At 54.0% G+C, this 15,421-nt stretch overlaps 1 protein-coding gene across 1 annotated transcript in view; it reads right to left on the bottom strand.

Moving 5' to 3' along the window:
- Positions 1–3,315: 3,315 nt before the first annotated feature.
- The window catches only part of CTNNBL1 (catenin beta like 1), a 113,896-nt gene continuing 101,790 nt past the window's right edge, over positions 3,316–15,421 (bottom strand). The window contains exons 14-16 of the mRNA XM_054981738.1: positions 10,017–10,154; positions 8,596–8,668; positions 3,316–3,535 (exon numbers count right to left, since the gene is read on the bottom strand). Coding sequence (XP_054837713.1) covers positions 3,447–3,535; positions 8,596–8,668; positions 10,017–10,154 — 300 coding nt within the window. The 3' untranslated portion in view covers positions 3,316–3,446. The remainder of the gene's footprint in view (positions 3,536–8,595; positions 8,669–10,016; positions 10,155–15,421) is intronic.

Here is a 15,421-nt window from a genome sequence, read left to right on the forward strand (position 1 = left end):
ACTCGCCTTGTCCTCTTCCAAAGGGCTCTTAGAAAGGATCCTGCAGAGAGAGCATCTTGCCCCCCTCTCAACGACACCTTGCATTGGGGGGCTGCTAAACTAAAAGCCCAGAAGGCAGCGGAGAGGACAGGCCGGGTGAATTCTTCTGCACGGCTTCAAGACAGCCGTCCCTGGCCAAGAAAACAGGAACCCTGAGCTTAATACCTCTAACATCTGGAGCGTCATTCATCATCCAAGAGATGCCAAGATTGCTTTGTGTTCAGATAAGCGCTGGCATTTCAGATTTTTTATAATCCCCTCAAACATTTCTTTCATTTAAGAAGAGAAGAGCAAGTAGAAAGACAACAGACACCCACCTTTCTGAAGTCATCTCGAGGCTTTCCTTGTGATGGCCTCCTAAAACAGGAAGGGGGGAGAGAGCCACTTCCCCAGGACGCAACGCTTGAGGGCCCGTTCCAAAGTACTCAAGACATTAGCAGTGGGACCCCCCCCTTTTATACTTACATAGGGCAGCAGACCTCTGGCTTCCTTTATGGTGGGCCTGGCCAGGCCGGGCAGGGCAAAGAGATGGGAATTCTTTGCCAACGGATACGGAAGCTGCAAGGGAACCGAGAGCCCAGAACAAGAACAGCTTGAACCTACATGACTCTGCATAACAACCTTGCACGTGCACCCTCTTGAAGCTTGGTCCTTCCTCTTGGATTTGAAAGGAAAGGAAAGCACTTGAGAGCGGAGGGCCCCCTTCACACATTCTGAGTGCCTGGCGGAAGACACTCCAAGATGTGGTGCGGAGACGGCCGCTGTGTCATGTGCTTTTCAGACACAGCAGGCCCTCATGTTCCATGTGCAACATCGGCTTGCCTTATTCTTTGCCTGAATGTCATGGGAGCCACAGGGTGACCAACCAACAGCACTGCAGGGAAGGTATCATGCTGGGGTAGGACTAGATGGCCTTGGAGGGGCCTTCCAACCTTATGATTCTATGTGGACATGAAGGCGTGTCTGGCTGCTTCCCAACTGCAGCTCTGCCCCTTCCAATACCATTACGTTGGCACAGGAAGCAGCTCCCACACTGCGCGGGTCACTGCTGAACCGGGCATGGAAGTCCCTGGAGCCAGTTTGGTGTCGTAGTTAAAAGTGGCAGGACTCTAATCTGGAGAGCCGGGTTTGACTCCCCGCTCCTCTGCTTGAAGCCAGCTGGGTGACCCTGGATCAGTCACAGCTCTCTCAGCCTTACCACAGGGTGATTTGTTGTGGGGATGGTGATAACACACTTTATAAACGGCTTGAGTTGTCCTGAAGGGCGGTATATAAATCAAATGTTGTTATTATTGGACCTTTTTACTGCAGCCAATGAACTGCCCCAATGGGGTACATCTTAACATGGCAGCTGAAAACTGGCCCTTGTCCTGGGAGGAAGCTAGAAATCTGGGCCTGCAGAAATCTCTCTCAACAAGTACTTGCCAGACAGCAGCCCTACACCGAAGCCCCGCGGGGCTGACAGCTGCGATCTCAAGGGGACAAAGGAAAGGAACAGAGGGGTTTTCGTGGAAGGGAGAGAAATGACAGGCAAACCTGTGCCCCCTACTCCAAAACAAACAAGCCACACTTCTGCCGCTACCTCTGGCCACCAGCTTTGCAATTCCTGGGTTGCAGACCGAAACAACAGCGCTGAGTTCTGCTGCGCCACCGGGAGCCTTGAAGCTTCCCTGACAATGTGTTTTTTGCAGAGATAAGGAAGGAAAGCAGCCAGCACGCAAATCTCCCTAAATGAGGCCTGGCCTGCTTACGGGAGCAGCTGCTGCGTAGTGCCGGCCATCATTAACCGGCTGAACGGAGCAAAGGGAAGCCGGGGCAGCTGTGAATTCCCTCCGCCCCCGCGGGGCACCTTGAAGCTGCAAACACCGAACAATCCTACCAGAGGGAAGGGAAGAGCCGGGTGAGAGCAGGCAGCTCGGAGGCCGTCAGCACCTTTGGAGAAGATGCGAGCTCGGAGTCTTCTGCTGGATACCAAGGAGTCCAGGAGCACCTCTAAGACTAACCAACTTTATTGCAGCATAAGCTTTCGCGAGCCACAGCTCTCTTCGTCAGATGAATCATTAGCTTTCGAGAACCACAGCTCTCTTCGTCAGATGCATCATTAGCTTTCGAGAACCACAGTTCTCTTCATCTGACGATGCAACTGACGAAGAGAGCTGTGGTTCTCAAAAGCTTATGCCTCAATAAAGTTGGTTAGTCTTAAAGGTGCTACTGGACTATGTATTGTCGAAGGCTTTCACGGCCGGAGAACGATGGTTGTTGTGGGTTTTCCGGGCTGTATTGCCGTGGTCTTGGCATTGTAGTTCCTGACGTTTCGCCAGCAGCTGTGGCTGGCATCTTCGGAGGTGTAGCACCAAAAGACAAGGATCTCTCAGTGTCACAGTGTTGAAAAGATGTTGGCAGGTCATTTGTATCTACTCAGGAAGGTGGGTTTGGGCTGAGTCATCCTGTAAGAGTTTCCCAGGGTGTGGAATGCTAATGCTTCACTGTATCCTGAGGAGGTTCTTTTGCATATGTGACACTGAGAGATCTCTGTCTTTCGGTGCTACACCTCTGAAGATGCCAGCCACAGCTGCTGGCGAAACGTCAGGAACTACAATGCCAAGACCACGGCAATACAGCCCGGAAAACCCACAACAACCATCGTGCTACTGGACTCTTTGCTATTTTGCTACTTCAGACTAACACGGCTAACTCCTCTGGATCTTCTGCTGGATAGGAAAGTCAAAACCCTGAGAGAGACTCGCTCACTCTGGGGAGAGGGCAGCTGCTGCCGCGAGGTGTGTAAGGATGCCGCATCTGTGTGGAACGCCCACTGCCTGTGCTGCCCGGCCCCCACCCACTCCTTGTCCCGTGCTCAGCACTTGCTTACCTCCCTCAGGACAAAGGCAGAGGCCCAGGCAGAAGAGTACCCGCAGGGGTCAGTCCGGGTGTTTCATCTCAGGACCGGTCAGACAAGGGCCCAGCTGTGACCCTGGAGTGGAGGAGCCGTCACACGGAAGACCTCGAGGGTCTTAGAGAAAGGACCCCCTGGGGGTTCTGGCCTGGGCAGAGAAACGACCCCTGACCCTGCTGGGCCAGGGCAGCGATACGTAAGTGATCTATCACTGCAGCCTCAGCCCTTTCCCTTCAGTGCTCAATCTCTGGAATATTGGGGGGGAGTCAGAAGGACTGCGGATTGCAAGCCAAGACCTGAAACGAGCGGTTCTGTTCCAGCAGACAGCTCTGTGTTTGCACAGCCGAAAATCAGCTGCAGAACATTTTTCTTTCTTTCTTTTTTAAAAAACACTTTTAATATCTCAAAAAGCCCAGAGAGGCTCCGTTTCTCAGCAAGTCCGTTCCCGGTTCCCGGATGGCGGAGTTCATGGGAACGCCCAAGCGCAGGGCTACCTTCGCCCACGGGGACCTCAGAAATTCTCCAGCAGCTCCACGATGCGCTTCTGCTCGCTCTCCCGGAATTCTGGGTTTTTCCCGTCTCCGATGTTCTCCGCATACTCTGCAGAAAGGAGAGAAGACTCTGAGCAAGGAGGGCAAACTGCAGCGGAGGACCCCTTGGGTGCCACGTCTGCTAACGTTCTTAATGACCTGGGGGGGGGGGGGGGAGCGAGAAGCCCACCGAGAGAGGCCCTCTCCCTCCTTGCCAAAGCGGGGGCCAACAACTGCTCCGGCACCGCCTGGCCCTCGCTGTGCGTCACCTGCCAGCAGGATCCTGATCAGGAGCCCAGGCACGGGAAAGACCCATCCGTTCTCTGCGCCCCCCCCCCCCCGGTGCTGCTACAAGAGGAGCATTCCTTGGTCACAAGGAAGGCCTCAGTAAGGTCCCCCAGCCTCTGAAACCTGAGAAGCTGCTAGGGCACGCTGCCTTGACAAATGCATCCCTGAGTCCACCAGGACCACGATTACATGGAAGTTGGGTGAGCAGGAGAATCAGCTGCACGGGAGGGAAGGCGATGCCAACCCTTCCTGGACCTGCCCGTTCATGCCAATGCCTTCCTGCCCCAGGCTTTAGAGTTCTGGAGTCCAGCAGGGGAAAAACTATTAGACACAGGCCGTTTTCACACCGCTTACCGGCCACGGAACATCACACCGAGCTCCCGCAACGACAGTGTCTTTCTCGCGCGAAATCGTGCCAGGAAGACGCTGTCGTTCCGGGAGCTCAGCGAGATGTTCCGTGGCCGGTAAGCGGTGTGAAAACGGCCACGGCCTGGGAGGCCTTCGCAGGCAGGTAACACATGAAGGTGCCTTCCCCCGAGTCAAGCCCTCTTTGGTTCCTCCAGGTCAGCCTTCTCTCTCCTGCTGCGAGTGGCTCTCCAGGGTCTCCGGACGAGAAAGGTCTTCCCAAGCACCTCCTACCGGACCTGTTCCGTTGGGGTTTCCTGCCTGCAAAGCAGATGCTGCACCACCGGGCCCCTCGCCGAGGAAGGGGGGGGTGAAGCCCTTTCTCCCGGCCATCCCATTCTCCCGTGCCACCTGCTCCATGCGGTCCGGCGGGCAACACCAGCAGGGTGCCCTCCTGCCAGCGTGGCATCCCTGCCCTCTGCTGCCATGGATGCACATTCTTAGAATCCAGGAGACACACAGCATTCTCCTGCCGCCATCCATCACTTGGGCGGCGCCTTCCATCCACACAGCGCTTTGCCACCGGTTTGCATTTTGCCTTTCTCCCTGGAGGGCCCAAGGCGGCTTACCAGAAACATGCCAGTCCAAAGGCGTTCAAACACAATTGGCATCGGAGAAGCATTATCAGTTTCAACAAGGATAACGTTAACAGGATACATCACACACCTGGCCCCTAAGCACTCAAGACACGAAAAGCCCACGCAGAGGAAAGGCGGCGCTCTCGGAAGGAAAACCGCAGTGGGCCGAGGCCTGACAGACTCACCCCAGGCCATTCAGGCAGTCTGGGGCAGCAGAAGTACCAGCGCCTGGTTCAGAGGCCCGGTGCCTGAATCCCGCCCCTTGTCTTCCGACCTGACAGGGCTGCCGTTAAAACGGGGGACCGTGGTACTAGCTGGGTTGAAACTACAATGCTGAAGTCACTTGGTAGCCTTCATGGACCCCTTGGCTGTGCAGGGAGGCTTCCTGAACCCGTTGCCCCAGTCGACTGCTTCTGCTGCGGAGCTGCCATCTAGACTCATCTGCCCTCAGTGCTTTCCCCCCTTTATTTAAAATGTGCAGTTTATTTAAATCTCCCTTGTGGTCTTCAACACAAAGCATTTCCACAGCAGTCCTGGGACTGGAAGCAGAGGTACCGCGGCTGCCTGGATAGCAGGCGGAACAAGAGAGTCGCCTGCACCCGACGCCTGGAGGATGCTGCACAGTCGGGGAGCGCATATGAGAATTATGGACCCTGCACCGCCACATGGCTGAAAGCCTCACCAAATTCCCTTAAAAGACAAGCTCTACGGGAAAGCCAGCGAACGGGGAAGCATTTCCCTCCCAAGCGCAGATAAACAAAGCAGGGGATGAGCTGGCTGCCGGCACTCCCTCTGGGGAGGGCGGCCCTGAATATTTATGAAGCCCAAGGCGAGCTGCCGCAATGGAGGGCAGGGACCGTGGCTCTGACCCTCTTCGCTCAGCCGTAGAGGCTCCGGGCTCACCCCAGGCCAACGATAAACCGCTTTGCTCAAACGTAAACCTTCCCAGAGAGGGCCAGATCACGGCCTCAAAGCACTTTGCCTGAGTGCTGCTGACCTGATAAGATGCCCGATACGTCAGGCATCAGATCAGCAATCGCCAATACTGTTCCTGCCTCCCCTGCTGGTTGGCAGCATGCTGCCTTTAAACTATTCAATGGGGAAGGCAGACCTACCCCACTGAAAATAAGGGCAGATGCCCCACTGACCAGCTGAGGGGCACACTAAAAAAGGGACCGAAGACCTGGCCTCTGCAGTCCGGAGGCCAGGTCTACTGCTCGTTTTTCCAGCCCTTGACAGCTGATGTGCGCCAGTCAGGTGGGGGTCCTTCCTTTCTCTCCCTCTCCATTTTATTCTGCATGGAATTGTTGCAAAGGGCATGGTAAGTTTTAATAAAATAGCACAAACGCTGTTCTGATATTTCCAGAACAGCTTCCGGGAACGATAGCAATATTCTCATTTTTTAAATGAAAACAACAAAGAATTAAAACAGTATTATTTTCACATGCACACCACTGGCGTTCGTAGAATTCTCCACGCAGCCCTCCTCTCCGCGGCACAGGAGCCATTCTTGGTGGGTGGGAAAAGAGTCATCTGCAAAAACTGAAGTGTTTTCTCAAGAAATGCTCACGTCTCCGATTGATTTTCCCTTCATGTGTCTGAATAGCCTACTGTGCTGTCAGCCCCCTTGGCCCGCCTAGTTCGATGTAGCTGACTACTCTGATAGGTACGCGATGTAGCTGACTACTCTGCAGGGCTGCAGGAAGAGAAGGGCATTTGCCTTTCTCGGGAGTTGTTGGGGACAGAACCAGAGTTGACGCTCGGTCACCGAGCCACCCCCCCTACCAAGTTACACCCACCAGTTCCCAGTGCACGAGAGTGGCAATGCCGGCCCCCCTGCATGCTGCGCGTGAGATACATCTGCATCCACTAGGGCAGGAGAATTAAGCAGCAACATTTCCGGGCACTTCAGCCCAGGTGCAGAACGACTGCTTCCGCCGCTGCCTCCCCCACTGTCTTGTTCGCAAGTTGCCAGAAAAGCCTGACCCATCAAGAACGCCTCCTTGGCGTCACTGGCGAAGGCCTCTCAAGGCCACCCCTCCCCCAAACATGCTGCCCAAATGTCCTGAGCACCAAGGAAACAGGCAGGCAGGCAAATGGCGTTCAACCAGCAGCCAAGAGGTCGCCGGCTGGGGGCGGTGGATTCAGCTGCAGAGAGTCAAGTGCTCTTTTTGGCTTTACGGTGGAGCGGGTTGGGGGCGGTGCTGGCTCTGAGTGCCTGGACAGGCATGGAGGTGGTGCGGGCTTATGCTTCAGCTGCCTCCTCCCTTTCATCTCTCTTGGGCGCTTCGATCATCCCGCCAGAGTCGGTTGCTCAGGACAAGCAGAGACCATGAGAGACCCCCAAAGTGTATCTCCCCCTCCCCCTCCCCCTCCACCGGACGGCACCAAGTGCCGTAGGTAGAGAGTGAAGGGAAATGCGGAACCCATCCAGATGCCTTAAGAAAGTGAGCCAAGCTGAAGTCCCCCGTAAATCATGTCTCAAACCACTCCACGGAAACGGGAGACTTTCACCCCCTCACAAGGGAAGTATCTCCCCTCCTCCCAGGGCCCCCCCTCTGCCTGGACTGCTCTTGGATCTCTCTGGCAGCAACTGGGGAACAGCCCCGTGCTGGGTGCAGTGGGTCCCCCAGCACGACCCCCCCCCCCCCCGCCATGACTCTTCCCACTCTCCCCCAGCCCTCGGGAAGTCCCTGCTTGGTCAGCTGGCAGGAAAGAGCCTGAATGAGCCTTCCGCTCCCCCCCCCCCAAAACAAACGGCCAGCCCAGTTCTCTCTCTCTTGCATCAGAAGCAATTCTGGGCCCTCCCGAGGGACCCATCAGCTGTCAGGCTGCCAGAGAAACAGAGAAAATATGTAGGCCATAAAAATCAAGCTAAGAAACAGGCTTCCAATTAGCATGCAAAAAAGCAGGAGGGAGAGGAGGACGAGAGCCCCGCGTGCCAAGCGAGGAGGCCCAGGCGGCTCCAAGGTGGCTCAGGGAAGACCCGCACAAGGTGGCCGCTGCCAAGGAAATGCCCGTCTCAGTGCCCTCCCCGCGAGCCCCACCCCTTTTGTCTTCACCCCAGAAACGAGTTGCCCCCCCCCCCGACAGCAACCGTTTAAACCAGTGGAGTCACAGGACGTCTGAGTAACGGGCCAGCTGCACATTCCTGACCCAGAGCAAGATCCAGGCCCAACAGCCCCTTAAAGCCCAACTAGATCTCCAAGGAATGAGCTTCCGAGACTCAGAGCTCCTTTCGGAAGCTGTCTCCGGACGAGAGGTCTGCCTGAAGGGCTGCCAATGACTGCACGAGGAGGATGCAGGCGAGGGGGGCCTGCGGAAGAGCTTCATCGCTCCTCACTTCCCGGGCAGGCTCTTCCCTTCCCTTTCTGAGCCACGGCTGAAAGTGGCCTAGGCCACTGGGATGCTCAAGCTGGTAGTTTCCCAAGACAGCACAAGACCGAAGCCTTAAAAAGGTCTCAGGCTGGGTGGAAGCTAGAAAAGGGAGAGGGCTATTCCGGTCCCCTTCTAGGAGCCAAGCTACATGTGACAAATGACACTTGAACAGCAAGTGGATTGAGCAGAGAGCAAGTGGAGGGCAAGTGAACAGGGAGGAATACACTTGCCGTTCAAGTGTCATTCGTCACTTGTAGTTTGGCCCTCAGTCTCAATTTACAAAGCAATCCAAGGAGCTTGTGCCTAAATGCACCCTGTGAGCACGCCCCCCCTCCCCAATCTGAGAGCAAACACCTACCAATCAGAGCATCAAACCAGTCAGCCCTTCCCTGAGGGTGCAGAGGAGGAGGGCTGGTTTCTGGCCCACACCACAGGCCCCTCCTCTTACAGCGGCCAGCCCCTCCCTCCCTAGAGAGCTCACCTTTGATGATGTGCCGAACGATCTTGATGGAGCTTCCCCGCATATTCAGGATCTGGTGCACTCTCTGACGGATCTGGTGGGGAACAAAACCAACAGCCGTGTTGAGGAGGAAAGAGGACAGGCAACTGGCACACAATCTGCTGGGGGAAACTGGAAAACAGGAACCCAACCTCAGAGGGGCCCAGATGGACCAGGAAGGGCCACGAGGCTGCTTTCAAAGAACTCCGCAAGCCACAGGCACAGGCGTGCTGGGGAGGAATCGAAGGAGCAAGTTGTGGGGAGCCTGCTGCCATGGGCAGGAATGGAGGCACAGGCGTAGCAGGGACTAGGATCCTCATTTTACAGGCAGGAAACTGAGGCTAAGCGGCTTGTCCATTCAGGGGGTGGTCAGAGAGAGCAGCTTTCGATCTCCCCTCATTCATCGCTTCTCTAACCTTCCCTGGCAGGCTATGGAGGGGCTGTGATGGAGCCCATGGTTCACTTGAGGAGGGAAGCAGGAGGGGAAGCGAGGGCTGATGCTGAGTGGCAGGCAGGAAGAGCCCTCACTGGTGTTGGCTCCTGCTCTGCTTCAGCTGCGGCCTCTAATCTGGACTGGCAACTTAGCAGAGGCAGGAATGAGCAGGCGGGCCGGCGTCTCCTTGAGACCGCTGCAAGGGGCAGACCCTCTCTCTAGCTGACGTGGATGCTGGGAGAGACTGCCCCACTGCAGGGGAGAGCTCTGCTAAAAGCTCAGCAGTCCCAAAGGGGGCAGGGGGTTGTGCTCCCGGCTGTCCCTCTTAGCCAGGGGCCCCATCCCTCACTTCTCCTGCGAGAAACAAAGAAGAGTCCCGCTGGGCCAGGCCAAGGGTCACTCTGCTCCAGCGCTCTCACACAGGGGCCACCCAGGGGGCCCACAACGGGGCGTAGCGGCCCAAGCCTGGCGCTTCCTCCCAGAGCTCAGTCTCAGAGGTTTGCTGCCTCCGAAGGCAAAAGCTCCCTCCAGTCTCCGTGGCTAGCAGCCACAGGTGGGCCTCTCTCCCACGAATCTGCCTCACCCCCTTTCAAAGCCACGCAAAAGCCCCACAGAGAGAATCACAGAATCCGAGGGCAGGAAAGGACCTCCAGGGTCATCTAGTCCAGCCCCCTGCACAATGCAGGAAATGCACAACTAACCCCCCTGACTGCCCCAGTGACCCCTCCTCCATGCCCAGAAGATGGCAAAACACCTCCAGCATCCCTGGCCAAACTGGCCTGGGGAAAATTGCTACCTGACCCCAAGGTGGCGATCGGTCTTACCCTGGGCATGGAAGAAGGGGCCAGGGGAACTGAGCACTGATGTGTAACCCTTCCTGCCCTCCCTCTCGTGGTTGGTGGGCTACAGCAGGAGGGGGGCTCATGAGCAGAATGCCTGGCGGGGCTGGCAGGGGCTGGGCTGCCCTCACCTGGCCAATGCTGCTGCTACTGATTTCTGCCATGATGTAGCAGACGAGCTGGAGTACGAAGAGTCCGGCGTCCAGGCGGCGGAGGTAGAACTCGTCTTCCAGGTCGTCATCGATGATCTCTCCGCGACGCACCATGTCCTGGGGAGGGGGGGGAGCAGGAAGGAGGGTGGATCAGAGAGGCCAAGAGATTGCTCTGCACACGGGAACCGGCACCACCCTTTGCACTACTGCCTGCCTGACACAGCTAGCCCACCGCAAGCTAGAGCGGGGCACAGCGCGTGCAAACCCAGTGATGATCTTACCAGAAACTGGAGTTTTTCTTTTTAAAACGAAGAAGAGGAAAAGCACGTGCAAACTCACTTTTCTCAGCAATTCTGTACTAGTAGCACCTAAGCTATTATTTATTTAATTAATTAATTTAAGCTACTTCCATGTCACCTTCCTACCCAATTCTTGGTCCCTGAGGCGTCGAACATTAACATATTTTAACAATATTTTAACAAAAATATAAACACACATTGCAAGTTCTACCCAGACGGAGCGGAGGGCTAATAAGAGGGAGAGAACCACAAGCCAAACAAAAAAGGCTGGCGGAAGACGACAGTAGAGGGAGGCAGATGAATCGCCATGGGGAGGGACTTCCAAAGTCTTCGAGCCACAACCAAGAAGGTCCTTTCTCCAGAGTGCACCTGTCCAGCCTCAGACAGTGGGGGCACCTGAAGCACAGCCTCCGAAGATTTTCATACAGGAGGTGGTGGTTTTTCAGGTATGCTGGCTCCAGGCCAGGGTTTTAAAACTCAATACCAGCCCAGTGAATTGGGCAAATTGGGAGCCGCTGTAGGTGGAACAAGACTGGAGTGAAATGGTCCCTACGACCCGCTCCAGTCAGTGTTCTGACCGCAACGTTCTCCACTCACTGTAGCTTCTGGATAGTCTTCAAGGGCAGCCCCTTGTAGAGCACACTGCAGTAATCTAACCTAGTTATTACAAGAACAGATCTGGGTGGAAGACGTGTGAAATGTCACCACCACTGCTCCATTCTGGAGGAAAAATTAAATTTCATTCACTATTGTGGAGCACCTTTCCGTGCTTTCGGGGGAGGCTTTCAGCAAGTTCTCACTCAAAAATACATGCAGGCACTTTCAACACTGGGGAAGCAAATGGCTTTGTAACCAACCAATCAACTGTCCCCCCCACTCCAATAAAAACACCTTGCAGTGTGGTGGGAGGGAATGACCAGAGCCCTCCTGAGCAACAGGGAAGGTTGCCTTTTCCAGAGAGGTCGGGGGGGGGGGCTTGTTTGAATTCACGGGGCTGGTCCTGGAGCACCCACAAGGCCTCGGCCAGGGAACTAGTTGGCAGGATCAAGTCTACAGTCTGGAGCAGAGCTTAGCCAGGATCAGGCAGTCAGACAAGGCCCGAAGCAGGAATCCGGTGCAAGGGAAGTCTTGTGCATACCCCACTGTGCCCCACTCTGGACGGGTGTGACAGAACCCCAAGATTCCCTATGGCTCGAGAGGGCCAGCTAGACGCTCTGGGTTCTTGGACCTCTGGAGCTTACACCAGCAGAATGTTTTACACTCCATTCCACATTAGGGCTGCCCGGCCGACTTAATCCTTTTTTTTTTTGACAAAGGGCAACCGGTTTGGGCCAGATTCCCTTTCTGTCCTGTTAGTGCACAGCCATTAAAATGGTGGGACTATCCTGTGACAATTCTCTGCTCCGATTGGTAGAAATGGTCTCCGACATCAGAGATGGGGCTTGCTTGGGATTGGTTAGAATTGCTAGTCAATCTCACTGAGGAGGCTGGTCTAGGTCAGACTCCACTGCCCATAAAAATTTGGGAGCTCTGGACTTTTCCTTGTCCCAGTTTGGAACATCCGGAGACCCCAAGACCGGTGGGCCAGCGGTTAAGGACTCCTCTGCTATCTTGGTACTGCAAGGGACTCCGCGTGTGCTCTGAGGAACCTTCCAAACTTAAGTAAAGTGTGCTTAGCGGAGTTAGCTCAACATCATTGTTTTATCTGACAGAGACTGTGCGCTATGTGATATTGTGCTTCTCCTTGGATTTTGGATTTTGTCCCCCTTCCTGCTTCTTTTGAATCCACCCACACTTTCCTCTCCCCCTCCCCCTATAATAAACGTTCTTTCTATAAAGGCATTTTTGGCTCCCATGGTACAATTTCTCTAGGATATTTCTCCGCTTCTCTTCCCTACGTGCCAGACCGCTTGGGCCCCACCCAGTTACTTGGTTGTTTTGCTAGGGCTGAGCTGGAAGAGCTGCTTCCCAGTGGACCAGCCTAGCTGTTCTCAGGAGGTACCAGAGTGGTGGCAGCCGACTAGCCAAGTGTTTCCCAGGGATCCCTGGGTCTAAGGTTGTCCCCAGCAAGGAAAGTCACTTCCCCCCTTTCCTGACCATAACCATGGGGTACGAAGCAGATCCTCTGCGGGAGTTCTACGTGCAAGCCCGCTTTCACCCACTTTTCTGCTCTGCATCGCTGCAGCAGCTGCAGACCCGGCAGTTCCCTTCTGCTCTTCCTCCAACGGGCCGGCCTTCCTTTATCCGCCTCAAGGAACCCTAACCCTTTCTGCCCTCCTCTGCCTGGACCGCTGCCAGCAGTGACTCACGCCACGTGTGACCTTTCTGCAATCTTCACACTGGAATTTTGTTTTGCCAACCTGCGAGCGCCCTGCCGCTCGCATGATTTATTATGCAGCGGCCTAGCAGGTGGGCACACTCCGCCAGAGCAATATTTCCTCATTAGAGCCGTTGCCAGCAAAAGTGCCTGGTACCTGCAATGCTCAGCAAGGACGGTGTCTCTGTGTGCGTGTGTCACAAGCAAAACCTCTAAGCAAGGTCACCATGCCAGAGCTGAGACAGGCTTTTCCTGGTACCCTCAGCTGAATGCCCAGCTCCAGGGACGGCATGAGCCCCTGCTGGCACTCCCAGACCCCCGCTCCAAGGCTCCTCCAGCAATCCCTCAGTCTTCCCTGATGCAGAAGCTAGCCTGAGCACTGGATTGGCACAGCTGAGTTACTGGGACTCGTTTCAGAACAAAAGAAAGTGCTTCAGTGCGCAAGGAGCACTTGAACTGTGGAACGCACTGCCACTGGATGCAGTGAGGGCCATAAGCACAGATGGCTTTAAGAGGATGAGGAGAGGTCCATCGGTGGCTGATCGATACAGTAACTACAGGGAATCTCCTTATTCGGGGGTAGTAAACTTGTGACTATAGTGCCAGGAGGCAACTCCAGAGGGACGTCTCAGCCTCTCTGCCCTCTTACTGGCCCTCCAGAGTAACTGGGTGGCCCCCGTGTGAGGCAGGACACTGAACCCTGGTCTGATCCTGCTGAGCTCCTCGTATTTTCTGAATAGCAAAGAGTCCAGTAGCACCTTTAAGCCTAACCAACTTTACTGTAGCATAAGCTTTCGAGACCCACAGCTCTCTTCATCAGATGCAACTTTATTGTAGCATAAGCTTTCGAGAGCCACAGCTCTCTTCGTCAGATGCAACTTTACTGTAGCATAAGCTTTCGAGAACCACAGCTCTCTTCGTCAGATGCAACTTTATGGTAGCATAAGCTTTCGAGACCCACAGCTCTCTTCGTCAGATGCAACTTTACTGTAGCATAAGCTTTCGAGAACCACAGCTCTCTTCGTCAGATGCAACTTTATGGTAGCATAAGCTTTCGAGAGCCACAGCTCTCTTCGTCAGATGCAACTTTACTGTAGCATAAGCTTTCGAGAACCACAGCTCTCTTCGTCAGATGCAACTTTATGGTAGCATAAGCTTTCGAGAGCCACAGCTCTCTTCGTCAGATGCAACTTTACTGTAGCATAAGCTTTCGAGAGCCACAGCTCTCTTCGTCAGATGCAACTTTATGGTAGCATAAGCTTTCGAGACCCACAGCTCTCTTCGTCAGATGCAACTTTACTGTAGCATAAGCTTTCGAGAACCACAGCTCTCTTCGTCAGATGCAACTTTATGGTAGCATAAGCTTTCGAGAACCACAGCTCTCTTCGTCAGATGCAACTTTACTGTAGCATAAGCTTTCGAGACCCACAGCTCTCTTCGTCAGATGCAACTTTACTGTAGCATAAGCTTTCGAGAACCACAGCTCTCTTCGTCAGATGCAACTTTACTGTAGCATAAGCTTTCGAGAACCACAGCTCTCTTCGTCAGATGCAACTTTACTGTAGCATAAGCTTTCGAGAACCACAGCTCTCTTCGTCAGATGCAACTTTATTGCAGCATAAGCTTTCGAGAACCACAGCTCTCTTCGTCAGATGCAACTTTATTGCAGCATAAGCTTTCGAGAACCACAGCTCTCTTCGTCAGATGCAACTTTACTGTAGCATAAGCTTTCGAGAACCACAGCTCTCTTCGTCAGATGCAACTTTACTGTAGCATAAGCTTTCGAGACCCACAGCTCTCTTCGTCAGATGCAACTTTACTGTAGCATAAGCTTTCGAGACCCACAGCTCTCTTCGTCAGATGCAACTTTATTGCAGCATAAGCTTTCGAGAACCACAGCTCTCTTCGTCAGATGCAACTTTACTGTAGCATAAGCTTTCGAGAACCACAGCTCTCTTCGTCAGATGCAACTTTATTGCAGCATAAGCTTTCGAGAACCACAGCTCTCTTCGTCAGATGCAACTTTATTGCAGCATAAGCTTTCGAGAACCACAGCTCTCTTCGTCAGATGCAACTTTACTGTAGCATAAGCTTTCGAGAACCACAGCTCTCTTCGTCAGATGCAACTTTACTGTAGCATAAGCTTTCGAGAACCACAGCTCTCTTCGTCAGATGCAACTTTACTGTAGCATAAGCTTTCGAGAACCACAGCTCTCTTCGTCAGATGCAACTTTACTGTAGCATAAGCTTTCGAGAACCACAGCTCTCTTCGTCAGATGCAACTTTACTGTAGCATAAGCTTTCGAGAACCACAGCTCTCTTCGTCAGATGCAACTTTACTGCAGCATAAGCTTTCGAGAACCACAGCTCTCTTCGTCAGATGCAACTTTACTGCAGCATAAGCTTTCGAGAACCACAGCTCTCTTCGTCAGATGCAACTTTACTGCAGCATAAGCTTTCGAGAACCACAGCTCTCTTCGTCAGATGCAACTTTACTGTAGCATAAGCTTTCGAGAACCACAGCTCTCTTCGTCAGATGCAACTTTACTGTAGCATAAGCTTTCGAGACCCACAGCTCTCTTCGTCAGATGCAACTTTACTGTAGCATAAGCTTTCGAGACCCACAGCTCTCTTCGTCAGATGCAACTTTACTGTAGCATAAGCTTTCGAGAACCACAGCTCTCTTCGTCAGATGCAACTTTACTGTAGCATAAGCTTTCGAGAACCACAGCTCTCTTCGTCAGATGCAACTTTACTGTAGCATAAGC

Source organism: Eublepharis macularius, chromosome 5, assembly GCF_028583425.1.
Source record: "Eublepharis macularius isolate TG4126 chromosome 5, MPM_Emac_v1.0, whole genome shotgun sequence".
NCBI classification, from domain to species: domain Eukaryota; kingdom Metazoa; phylum Chordata; class Lepidosauria; order Squamata; family Eublepharidae; genus Eublepharis; species Eublepharis macularius.